Source organism: Phycodurus eques, chromosome 1, assembly GCF_024500275.1.
Source record: "Phycodurus eques isolate BA_2022a chromosome 1, UOR_Pequ_1.1, whole genome shotgun sequence".
Classification (NCBI taxonomy): Eukaryota; Metazoa; Chordata; class Actinopteri; order Syngnathiformes; family Syngnathidae; genus Phycodurus; species Phycodurus eques.
The window spans coordinates 27,963,980-27,977,411 of NC_084525.1; the positions used below are offsets into that span (position 1 = coordinate 27,963,980).

Consider the following 13,432-nt stretch of genomic DNA (forward strand, 5'->3'; position numbering starts at 1 on the left):
TCGGTTCCCAGTTTCGATGCCTACATTCCGCCGACCCCGAAGAAGAGTGGCGAAAACCAATGAAGAAGAACTGGTTGAGAAAACCAATGAAGAACTGGTTGTGCCCAATGGTGGTGGCGAACAAATCTGTGTCTTAACTTTGTTAAAATTAATGACCAGTCGCCTCAGTGCAACACTTGAAATAAGATTATACTGTCAAAGGAGGCTTTCACGATGTGTAGAAGTCTGACGTGCTCCCTCCCGCTCCGAGCGAAACTTCAGTCAAGTCAATTGGGCGAGTGAAACAATAAAATACGTCTATGCCAACATTGAGGCAGCTAACAAGGTAAACGGTGGGTTGCACTTTTGCACTGATGGTTTATAGCATTTATGTTACTCTTCAAACCAACGTAAGAGCAGATGACAGAAAAAAAAGCTTAACATTTAGCTAAAACTTCACCAAAGGTCAAACTAGCAACTTTACATCACAATGAATTGGAACAGGTGGCACGGTGGTGACTGGTTAGAGCGTCTGCCTCACAGTTCTGAGGACCAGGGTTCAAGAAAAATCCGGCTCACGCAGGTGATGACGATGAGTGAATAATCCCGGCTGCCAGTGATTCATCCACATACTCCTTCATAGCCTTGTGTTCCGGCCCTGAAAGAGAGAACAACCTCCCTCGTGGAGGTGTGGTTCCAGGCAGCAAGTCAACTGCACAGTCATACGGTCTGTGGGGCGGAAGGGATTTGGCCTTGGACTTCGAAAAAACGTCTTTAATGTCCTGGTAACAGGTGGGCACTTGAGATAAATCAGGATCCCCAGATGGGGTCTGTGGATTGTCAATTGAAACATAGCCCTGAACATCACATGGAGGCTTGAAACAGTTCTGGGCGCAATTGCTGCCCCATTACATAACCTGCCCAGAGGACCAGTCAATGTGGGGGTTATGTAATTTCAACCATGGGTTCCCTAAAATAATGTCATGATTCATGGTGTCAAAAACATGAAAACTAATTCGTTCCGAGTGAGAATCAGGAAATTTCAATATGAGTGTTTGGGTGCGGTGAGTGATCTTGCCCATAAAACTGCTGTCTGCAGCATAGGTGTTTTATTTGAAATGTTCTAAGGTGCAACCGTCTAACGAGGAGGTAGTTGAGTAAGTTTGCGTCAGAACCAGAGTCAATTAATACAGGCGTATGAATTTCTTGATCAGGAGAGCATAGTGTCACTTTAGGAAGAACCCGGGTAGAGTCTTCCTTAATGAAATTTAGACTCATCGCTCCCGTGCCCTTGCTACCTGCACCGGCAACCTTGACGTGACAGTTGCTCATGGAATGACCCAACAGCCCGCAGTAGAAGCACCGCCCTTCCCTCAGCTGGCGTTGACGTTCCTCAGCGGAGAGACGGAACCTGCCCAGTTGTATGGGTTCATCCGTGGTGACGCTAGCCAGTGGATTGAGACCGAAAACAGGGGATCTGCCTTGGTTAGGCTGGTCACCAAGGCTCGTCCTCCAAGTGTGCGGTGACGCAGCCCTCCGCCGAACCCCGTCCAGCTCGCAATCCAAAAGCCTCTTGTCGATTTTTACGGCGAGAGCGATGAGAGTGTCCAAGTCAGTCGGCAGGTCTAGCGGGACCAAATGATCCTTGACGGCGGGGGATAGTCCTTGAAAAAAATGCATCGAGCAGTGCCCTATTATTCCACTGACTCTCAGCTGCTAGAATGTGAAACTCATTCGCGTAATCTGACACCCTGCATTTGCCTTGTTGTAAGGTGACAAGGGAGCGAGCAGCCTCACGATCTGGTGTGGAAAACTGAAAAATTTGCTCCATAGACTTTATGAAAAAAGCCCACGAATGACACACGCCATAATTGCGGCTCCATTCAGCAGTAGCCCACGCCGCCGCACGACCAGTCAGGTGGGAAATGATGAAAGCGATTGTTGCCCGCTCGGTGGGGAAGGCAGCTGCCTGAAGCTCAAAGTGGAGTTCGCACAGAGTGATGAATGGCTTAATGTTCCCAGAATCTCCAGAGAAGCTCTCCGGTCGAGAGAGCTGTGGCAGGTGGTTGCATGGTAACTGCTTCACATGGAAACTTTGGTACCGTCGTGGTATCGGGTGTTGTGCCAACTGGTTCCTTCTTCTGAACCATTTTCATAAGAACTTCAAACTGTGAGGCCACCCGTGTCATCATATTGTCCTGATGCTCTGACAGTCCCTCTAGATGAAGGTGGAGGGCAGCAAGCTGCTCATCCTGCTTCGAGAGGCGTTGACCCTACGCTTGAAGGGCTTTACACACCGGGTCTGAGTCTGCTGGGTCCATGTTATGGCCAGTTCGTTCTGTCATGAACGCAACAGAGGATAGGACCCAAAAATGCACGACTCCAAAACAAATGGACAGTTTCAAAAAGAGAGGTTTAATATACGGGCAGAGGTCGGTACACAGGCAGGCAATCCAAAAAAGGCAACAGTAATAAAAACGTGAGGCAAAAAGGCGAGGTCGATAATCGGAACAGGGTCTACTCTCAGTGTGAGTCTGTGACATGGAAACAAGGAATGCTAGAACGTGACGACAAGGTACCACAAACTGGCGACTAGAAAGAATGAGACACTGTTAAATGCAAGGGGTAATTTGGGTGAACGAGGCACTGGTGCTGAAGATGCTCTCAGCAGGTGTGTACGAGACAGGGGGGGAACAACAACCTGAACACACACCCATGAAAACCAACTATGAAGAGCAAATTCGCAGGTAATTTAATAAGTTCCTAGAGAGAAAATAATACCTAACAGCTGCACAGCAACCGTACACAAAACATACGTTAGCGCACACGTCAGCCAGGAGGGACCTAAAAGGTCTAAAGTATATTCATGTACATTATATTATTACATATTATTACCCTAATTCCAATTCAGTTGGGATGCTGTGTACAATTTAAATAAAAACAGAATACAATGATTTGCAAATGCTTTTTGACTTATATTCAATTGAATACACTACAAAGACAAGATATTTAATTCTCAAACTGATGAATGTTATTGTTTTTTTTTGTGTGCAAATATTCTGTCATTTTAAATTTGATACCTACAACATGTTCCAATAAAGCTGGGACAGGAGCAACAAAACACCCGTTTGGAACGCTCCACAGGTGAAGAGGTTAATTGGAAAAAGGTGAGTGTCATGATTCGGAATAAAAGGAGCTTCCCCAAAAGGCTGAGATGTTCACAAGCAAGAATGGGGCAAGGTTCACCACTTTGTGAACAACTACGTGAGCAAATAGTCCAACCTTTTAAGAACATTTCTCAACGTAAAATTGCAAGGAATTTAGGGATTTCGTCATCTACAGTCTATACTATCATCAAAATATTCAAAGAAGCTGGAGAAATCTCTGCACGTTGGCAGCAAGTCCAAAAACCAACATTGAATGCCCATGACCTTCGATCCCTCAGGCGGCACTGCATTAAAAACCAGCATCATTGTGTAAAGGATATTGCCACGTGGGCTCAGGAACACTCCAGAAAACCATTGTCAATTAGCACAGTTCGATGCTACATTTACAAATGCAAGGTAGAACTTGATGCACCATGCATAGCGAAAGCCATATACAGTATCAAAAACACCCAGAAATGCCACTGGCTTCTTTGGGCCCAAGCTGATCCGAGATGGACTGACTGATGGAAGTTGAAAATTGTGCTGCGGTCTGAGAAGTCCCCACATTTCAAATTGTTTTCGGAAATCAAGGATGTTGTGTCCTCTGGGCCAAAGAGGAAAAAGCCAGCATCTGTGATGCTATAGGGGGTCTATTAGTGCCCATGGCATGGGTAACTTGCACATCTGTGATGGCACCATGAATGCTGACAGGTACATATAGGTTTTTGAGCAACATATGCTGCCACCCAAGCAACATCTTTTTCAGGGACGTCCATGCTTATTTTGGCAAGACAATGCCAAGCCACATTCTACACGTGTTAAAACAGTTTAGCTTTGTATTAAAAGAGTGTGAGTACTAGAGTGGTCTGCCAGCAGTCCAGACCTGTCTCCCTTCGAAAATGTGTGGCAAATTATGAAGCACAAAATACGACAATAGAGACTGTTGAGCAACTGAATCTTACATCAAGCAAGCATGGACAAGAATTCCACCGACAAAGCTTCAACAATTAGTGTCCTCAGTTCCCAAACACTTATATCAGGGTTCGTATATCAGCAATGGGCGGCACGGTGGGCGACTGGTTAGAGCGTCTACCTCACAGTTCTGAGGACCGGGATTCAATCCCCGGCCCCCCCTGTGTGGAGTTTGCATGTTCTCCCCGTGTCTGTGTGGGTTTTCTCTGGGCACTCAGATTTTTCTCCCACATCCCAAAACATGCATGGTAGGTTAATTGAAGACTCTAAGTTGCTCGTAGGTGTGAATGTGAGTGCGAATGGTGGTTTGTTTATATGTGCCCTGCGATTGGCTGGCAATCAGTTCAGGGTGTACCCCGCCTCCTGCCCGATAATAGCTAGGATAGGCTCCAGCGCTCCCGCGACCCTTGTGAGGATAAGCAGCTCAGAAAATGGATGGATGGCTATCAGCAATGTTAATTGTGTTTGTTTGCACCAGAGAGTGCTGAATTTTGAGATAAAAAAATAAAAATAAAAGCACAATCAAAATAAAACTTACGTTATAGCTTTGTTTTCTTGTTGTTGATACGTTGTTTTTATTTTATCAATTTAGCTTTTGCTCAAGAAAAATACAACCCATTCAAAAATACTTACATTGTCATTTTTACAATTGAGTTGGCACGGTGTACGACTGGTTAGCACATCTGCCTCACAGTTCTGAGGATCGGGGTTCAAATCCCGGCCTCACCTGTGTGGAGTTGGCATGTTCTCCACGTACCTGGGTGGGGTTTCTCTGGGTACTCCGGTTTCCTCCATGCGTGTGACTGGGTATTTGTCTACATGTGCTGGGTGATTGACTGGTGACCAGTCCAGGGTGTAACCCATGCGCTTACCCATGACAAAAATTAATTACTGTAATAATTTATTAACTACATTCTAATTTCCCATTTTATTATTTTGGATATGTCACGTTTGTTTTCCACTCTGCACCTGTTTTGTGAGCTAAATCAAACGCCCCTACTTTCACTCCCTTTCCTCATCCACATCCTTTTTTTGAGTATGACACCTGAGCTGCTTTGTTCTTGGTCGATACAAATATTTGTCTGGCTTCTGAATCAGATGGAGGGAAATATGGGTGGTGGGTGAGAGGTTTAATAGATTGATGACCTTTAAGTGACACTAACCCCAGGCAGGAAGCTGAAGAAGTTGTACTTCTGGTTGTTAATGACATTCCGGGGGTATCTCTGCTCCCGCTTTTCTGGATGGCCGAGCCACACTGTGCGGGGTCGGAAGTCGCACATGCCGCAACATTTGGACCATGGGCAGCACCTGAGACAAACAGGCAAGTTAAAAACAAAACTTGCGTCAACAATTCAATTGAAACGTTAAACAGCCACAAACAAAACTGATGTTCATGCATTCAAGATGCCACAAAATGTATTTAAGAAAGAACCATTGCATTGAATCATATGAACATTTTTACAGCCAATTCACAAAAGATCCCCCCTGCCTTTCACAGTGACTTTTTTCTCCCCGTTTTCTCCTCATCTGCAGTCTAATAAAATCCGAAATAAAGTACTGTACGTCTAAATTTCTGCCGCAGTCCACTTTGTACGTTAAAAAAAGATAACATCATCACAGCGTTTCGACGCAATTTTAGGAAATTTGCTAATATTAGGCTACGTTCACACCGCAGGGCATAATGACAAATTGGGATTTTTTTGTTAAATCCAATATTTATATGTGTTCATATTACAAGAACAAATGCGGCTTCTACTTGGAGAACAAATGCAGCTTCTACTTGGACGGAACGCGTCCGTGACATTACCCGTATGTGCACAAAGCAGGACATCACGTTGTGCATGCGCACAAACACGAGACGCAGTGTTTACAGACGTAAGCGTGGCCCCTCGTGTAGGTCTCGTCATGACGCATTTGTGGCAGTTTCAAAGATTTTGTGCAACTGGAGTCAACAGTTTATATTTATCAGTTCGAAAGCATTTTCTTTTTGCCATTGCCTGTTTTCTGCTTCTTCATCTGCCGTTGCGTTTATGGCGTGTCTGTTTTGTCAAACAATTGTGACGTTTGTTTCCTAATGACAACCTATAGGTTGGATGAGGGAGATGTGAGCTTTCATATGCACTCACATCGGCTACATATTCGATTTATATCCACATATGAAAGCAGCCTGGGTCGGATATGAACAATTTTTAATGGTACTGTTTGCATTGACTTGAAAAAAAAATCAGATACATGTCACATTTGGCCCAAAAAAATAAAATAATCAAAAATGACTTGCAGTGTGATCATAGCCTTAGTAATTTTTCTCAAAGGATAAAAATATGCCTTTGTGTATTGTTATACTGCCTGTTTATATGTGTTGCTCCACTGTTTGTGTTCAAATTGCCATTCCTTAAAGGGTTATACCAATGCTATTTGTTAGCCCATCTATGGCATTTTACATTGTACTCATTTAACTAAACATACTTTACTATGGTAAAGCTATGTGGTTCTTTTAAATACACAAGGTGCAACTCTTTGTTTAATGTTTAGTTTGACAGTAAACTGGGATTGGCAATAAACAGTTTTAAGCCTCTTTTTTGAAGAATTGTTCACTATGTGCAAAACTGCTGCTTGTTGGGAAGTGATATTACTGCCACCATAAAGAGCTCCTATATAAAATTTTTGGCTGCAAGTCAAAGCCAAATGGCCAAACAACAGCTCCTATTTTTAAACACTCAAGTCGGATCACTCGTATCTCAAGCACCACGGTCCAACTATGCTTAATACATTAATAATCTACGCTCCCTACCCAACAAAATGGACGAGCTTCATCTTCTGATAAAGACCAATAAAGACTTCGGACATTCCGCCGCCATGTGCTCTATGGAGACTTGGCTTTGTGACGCAGTACCCGATGGCGCCGTCATGCTTCCCGGCTTCCATCTTCACAGGGCAGACCGCGACATGGAATCATCGGGGGAAACAAAAGGCGGCAGGATATGCTTCTATATCAACGGAAACTGGTGTACGGACGTCACGGAGCTCAGCACACACTGCAGCCCGCATTTGGAGTCGCTGTTTTTGAACTGTAAGCCATTCTACTCGCCGCATGAGTTTGCATCATTCATTCTCGCTGGTGTATACATTCCGCTTCAAGCTAACACGAACGCCGCACTGCTAATGCTCGGCGAACAAGTCAACGAAATTGAAATAAAAACACCCGAACTCACCCCTCATTATTCTTGGGGACTTTAACAAAGCTAAACTCAACCACGAACTCCCTAAATACAAGCAGGACATCGACTGTCCTACCAGGGAAAATAACATTTTGGACCACTGCTATACTACGCTAAACAACACATACCGTGCCACACCTGGTGCAGCACTGGGTTCGTCTGATCACTGCTTAATTCACTTAATACTGACATACAGGCAAGAACTTAAATGCGCGAAGCCTACAGGGAAAACAGTGAAAAAGTGGACCAATGAAGCAAAGATGGAACTTCAAAGCTGTTTAGACTGCACAGACTGGAGTGTCTTTGAAAATTCAGCTGGCAGCCTGGATGAATATACGGACACTGTCACATCCTATATCAGTTTCTGTGAAGAGGTTTGTGTACCAACAATGTCATTTCGCACTTTTAACAACAACAAGCCGTGGTTCACTGCCAAACTTAACCAACTTCGCCAAACTTAACCAACTTCGACGCATATCAAAGCGGGGGCAGGGCCCTGTATAATAATAATAATAAGAAGAATCACCTTTATTGTCATGAACATGCATGCATGCACACGAAATGTGTTCTTTGCATTTTGCCCATCACAGTGAACACATACACATGTTACTGGAACACACTGGAGCAGGGGGCTGCTGAAGCGCCCGGGTAGCATTTTGGGGTATCAGTGTCTTGCTCAAGGACACCACAGCCGTGGGTCCGGGGGATGTTGGCAGATGGTCCAGTTGGGCTCTTAAACCTCGGTCCCCCATGGTGGCAGACGATGATCTTAACCTTTGGGACACGGCTGCCTGCCTTAATCGAGCTAGAAACCAGCTGACGAAAGAAATTAACATTGCAAAGAGGAACTGCAGCAAAGTTGGAAAAACAGTTTAGCGCTAACAACTCTAAATCAGTCTGGCATGCATTCCAATCGCTGACCAATTACAAGCGACGATCACCCCAAGCTCAGAACAATAGCACAATAGCCAACGACTTGAATACCTTCTGCTGCAGATTTGAAAAGGACACTTTCACACCCCAAACCCACCCAGCCGCGCCACCGACCACAATCACATCTCTGACTTCTGCGTTAACCATCCACGAACAGGATGTGAGACGCATCTTCAAACAAAAAAAGATTAACAAAGCGGCAGGCCCAGACCATGTGTCCCCATCCTGCCTCAAAGTTTGCGCGGACCAGCTCGCTTCAGTCTTCACACAGATCTTCAATAGATCTCTGGAACTGTGCGAAGTACCATCCTGTTTCAAACGCTCCACCATCATTCCAGTCCCCAAGAAACCTATAATCTCGGGCCTAAATGATGACAGGCCTGTCGCCTGGACATCTGTGGTCATGAAGTCCTTTGAATGTCAGGTCCCCTGCTGGACCCCCTACAGTTTGCCTACCGAGCGAACAGGTCTGCGGATGATGCAGTCAACATGGGACTGCACTTCATCCTAGAACACCTCGACAGTGCAGGGACCTACGCGAGGATCCTGTTCGTGGACTTCAGCTCAGCGTTCAACACCATCATCCCCAAACTCCTTTCCTCCAGGCTTCTCCAGCTCAGCGTCACACCTGCCATCTGCCAGTGGATTTGCATCTTCCTGACGGGCAGGACACAGCAGGTGAGGCTGGGGGAGGCCACCTCATCCACACGCAGCATCAGCACTGGGGCGCCCCAAGGTTGTGTCCTCTCTCCGCTGCTCTTCTCTCTCTACACGAACGACTGCACCTCAAACTCCTGAAGTTTGCAGATGTCATCGGCCTCATCAAGGACGGTGACGAGTCTGCATATCAACAGGAAATGGAGCGGCTAGAGCTGTGCTGCGGCCGACACAACCTGGTCCTGAACACGCTCAAAACTGTAGAGATGATCGTCAACTTCAGGAGGCATCCTTCGCCACAGCTGCCACTCATGCTGTCCAGCTGCCTTGTGTCAACCGTCGAGACCTTCAAGTTCCTGGGAATTACAGTCTCTCAGGACCGGAAGTGGGCGATCAACATCAACTCCATCCTCAAAAAGGCCCAGCAGAAGATGAACTTCCTGCGGCTTCTGAGGAAGCACGGCCTACCACACGAGCTGCTGAGGCAGTTCTACACAGCGGTCATCGAATCAGTCCTGTGTTCTTCCATCACAGTCTGGTTTGGTGCTGCTACAAAAAAGGACAAACTCCGACTGCAACGAACAATCAAAACAGCTGAAAAGATTGTCGGTACCCACCCTTGAGGACTTACACACTGCCAGAACTAAGACAAGAGCGTGCAAAATCCTTTCGGACGCTACACATCCCGGTCACCGGCTCTTCCGGCTCCTTCCCTCAGGTAGGCGCTACCGATCAATGCAAACTAGAACTAGTAGACATTCCAACAGCTTCTTCCCTCTTGCAATCAACTTCTTAAACAGCTAACCTACAATTCCATTGCAACATGCTGCCAATTTTGTTGTCTGAGTTTGCTGTCACATTTCTGTCGGGCCAATTATATATTCCTCGTGCACTCACTGTATTAGTCTCGCCACGCTGCGCTATTTGCATATCTGTTGTTGACCAATACTGGCTACTCATGCCAGAGTAGCATCTGCTCCATTTGCACACTGATTTAGGAGTATCTGCAACATATGCAAAATCAAAATTGTCCCAGATTATCACACTACTCGCTTGAAGTCTCGGCGCCCTTTGCACAAGACTATTGCTATATTAGTCATTCGAACTGCTCTAAGTGCTAGAGGACTCTGCATCTCTTTGCACAATTGTCAAAAAATAATAATAATAATAATTTGTACCGGCCTTACCAGATAACTAGCAACCCTTCATTGCTCAGTGACTGTTTTTTTCAATGTCTTTATGTCTCAAAAGTGTTCTCTGTCAATTGACTGTCTGTTGTCGTACTAGAGCGGCTCCAATTACCGGAGACAAATTCCTTGTGTGTTTTTTGGACATACGTGGCAAATAAAGATGATTCTGATTCTGATAACAATGAACTACATTTTAAAATGATACTAATCATCAGAAATGTTATTATGGTATCGAGGTAAACTTTCATTTCATGATAGTCTTGGAAAAAACATTTGTTCTTGTGTTGGTGTGTACATAGTTCAACTCAAGACTTACTCCTAATGAATTCACCATCACATCTCAAGTTAATGTGTTGCCACAAACATAACCCACACAGATGGCTGAACTGCATGTCCATAAAGGGGGGGAAAAAACTGTGATTTCATCAGGAAATTGGTGACCACTTCTAAAGTTCAAGCTCGGCCAACATTCCACACAAATGAACTCAGTGACTTCGTGATTAATTAATAACTACACTGTGAGTTATAAACCTGGGACTAAAAAAAAAAAAATACAGTGGAACCCAAATTGGAATTTGACCCAAATATGTAGAAAAGATATGCTGTTAAAAGACACACACAACCTGTAGGTCATGAGACGTCATGTCTGTCATGTAACATCAGTCTACATCACTGGAGCAAATGTAACGAATAGGAATCGATTAATAATTTTCAATAATTTATATTTAAATAATGATGTCAGAAAGAAAAAAGTGGAAGGCAGCATAAGTGCAGCATAATAGTTTTGTGCAGCATAAGTGTTTTGGACATACTTGGCAAATAAAGATGATTCTGATTCTGATAGGGCCTTGCCATATCCTACGGTCCACATTTATAAACTTTGATATGGTTCAGACATGTCACAGAATGCAAAGCCAGAGGTTCCTTTTGCTCGCACAGTGAACATATGTTTAAGTCCTTTAACCAAGAGACAAAACCAACTACACTAGAAAACATGATGACATCTATCTCATGTTTAGTCTCAGGTTATGGCTCTGAAGAAAGTGACCACCTCACACGCGACCAGTGCATCACATCACGCAGCCCGCTTTTGTGCGCGATCACTTTGTTATTGATGTCTGATAAATTGATTTGTGTGTGTCCTTGATAGTGCCAAGTATTCATCACTATAAGATTAATTACCAACACAAGTTGTTGGACATTGTACCCCGCCTATCGCCCAGGTAGGGCGCCAGCATGCCCGCAACCCTAGTGAAGAGAAGCGGTATGGAAAAAGGATGGATGGATTTAAACCCCACCTATTCATAGTTCAATGTTCATAAATTCACCTATCCTTTGCTATTTTCTGAAAAATTCACCTTTTCATATCATTGGCACTCTTTCTGAAATGCCCTAAGATGCCGCAAGATTGTGAAAAAGCCCTGGCTAATAGGAAAGTAGTAATTGGTGTCAAGGAACTATGTTTAAGTGATACATCAAATGTTTTTTGTATGTCGGGGAGGAGATATGTATAGCTAGGGCTGATAGCGGAACACGTTACAGAAAGCAGGGTTCGCGCTGCCCGTTCGCCACCTCGCCAATGGCTAACTGAAACAAGATGTGGCAAAGCGAATATTGCCCACCTTAGCCACACTGGCGAATCAAAATCGCCTGCGTCAAAAACTCTTCCTGATAAAAGTTAAAGTGAGTGTGCTCATTCTGCCGTGTCTGAATGATGTTAGTGGTTTAATTTCCCCCCCTTCAACGTAAAATGTTTCATTCAATTTGGCGTCCTGTCGCTGGTGGCTATATTTTTTCTTGGGTGGGGGGCATCTTAATGGCATTTCAATGATGGGATAATGAAATAAAGTGATCGATGTGTGTAATTTGAGTTTGGTAACTGAACAATTTAAGCTCCTGTACCAATGTACAGCTCTTCCATTTAGTTTTAATAAAATATAATCTGGAATTCGTTTTAGTCTTGGACATGGGATGTTACAGAGTTAAAAATATCAGGTACGGGGAAAAGAAATGCAATATGTATAGAAAACATCTATACTGTAAGAGCAAATCAAATGTAATCGTAGCCCTCTGGGTTGCAATGGATTATTATAATTGTATTGTCATCTGTCGGTTGGAGGCTCCTGTATGTTTAATCGGCTGCTGCGTTAGATGCCATCACTGTTGAGATAAACGACATTTCAACAGCCTCTCCATCAATCTGCACGATACCAGTTGCCCTTGTTAGTATGGCTATCTTAAGTCATATTCGTAAGCACACTTTTTTTTTTTCCAATGAGAAAACCACTGCTCGGGCCCTGCATGTGGCTGCGTTTTACTGCGACATGAGGCAAATATTGACGTCGTCAAGTGCACTTGCTGCACGTTCTCCCCGGAACAAGGATGTAAGCTCAGGCTAAAGCTAGCTAGCCTAAACAGCCCCATTCGAACACAACACTGCCTACCTTATAAAGGACATGTGTTGTATATAACCAATCGTTTAGCCGGCTGGAGCTTGTACAGTGTCCCTGCCCGCTGACTTTTCCACACAAAGCCGCAGTTTGTGTTTGATGAAGATGGCCGGAAGAGCGAAAGCGAGGCTGCTAACATGAATGAAAATTAACCGAGCCTTACCCGTGTCTGTGTTTACTGTTGTTTCTCTTTGGCCGCCGGACAGGCTGCAGGGGAATATTGTCTGTCATTCCGAAGAGGAGAAGCCGCCGCGGGCACGTAGCCTGGCTGGGGCGGTTCTGAGGTTCTGGGCGGTAGGCTACCACTTCGTACCGAGCCGCGGACAGCGAGCCGGGTGGGACACACTAGAACTACGGGAGAGAAAATGACAAGAGAAGAAAAAAAAAAAAAAAGGAAAAAAAAAAATCTTTTTTGTTGCTGTTTTGTTAGCTGTGGCGTCATTCTGATTGTTCAGTGAGCATCTCCTTGAACGATGAATTGGGAAACTTTTATTTTTTATGTTGATTTAACAGTAAAAACACTTTCCGATACCCAACCACTGTACAAATTATATAAATTCCCTTAATTGCTCCAAAGTGTTTACCAGTACTACAAATGATATCTCTATCTTATGCCAGTGACGACGAGCGACAAGCAGAATGACAAAATGCTCTTCCGAGATGGCAGATATTTACATACCGTAATTAACCACTTTTTGTTCGGTGGTGTGTCGAGATTTTTCACATCTAAACTGTGTGCCTTGGCTCAAAAACGTTAGGAAACACTGCTTTAAAATACACAAATTGAATGACAAATGAGGTTGAAGTTGAAATTCAAACAAACAAACAAAATACACCCAAAATGCAACTTATGCATCTGGTTTGTTTGTACACAACTGCATTCGAAG

General features: G+C 44.3%; 1 protein-coding gene across 3 annotated transcripts in view; it reads right to left on the bottom strand.

Annotated features, from left to right (window-relative positions):
* Nucleotides 1-12,895, bottom strand: part of LOC133407714 (probable phospholipid-transporting ATPase IIA) — a 59,617-nt gene extending 46,722 nt beyond the window's left edge. For 2 of the 3 annotated variants that reach the window (XR_009769210.1, XM_061685890.1), the window contains exons 1-2: nt 12,709-12,895; nt 5,261-5,405 (exon numbers count right to left, since the gene is read on the bottom strand). Coding sequence is in view for 2 of the 3 variants with exons in the window: in XM_061685890.1 (XP_061541874.1) it covers nt 5,261-5,405; nt 12,709-12,776 (213 nt within the window). In the remaining variant the exon portion in view is untranslated. The other variant, XM_061685898.1, reaches the window with a different exon arrangement.
* Between the last annotated feature and the right edge of the window lie 537 nt (nt 12,896-13,432).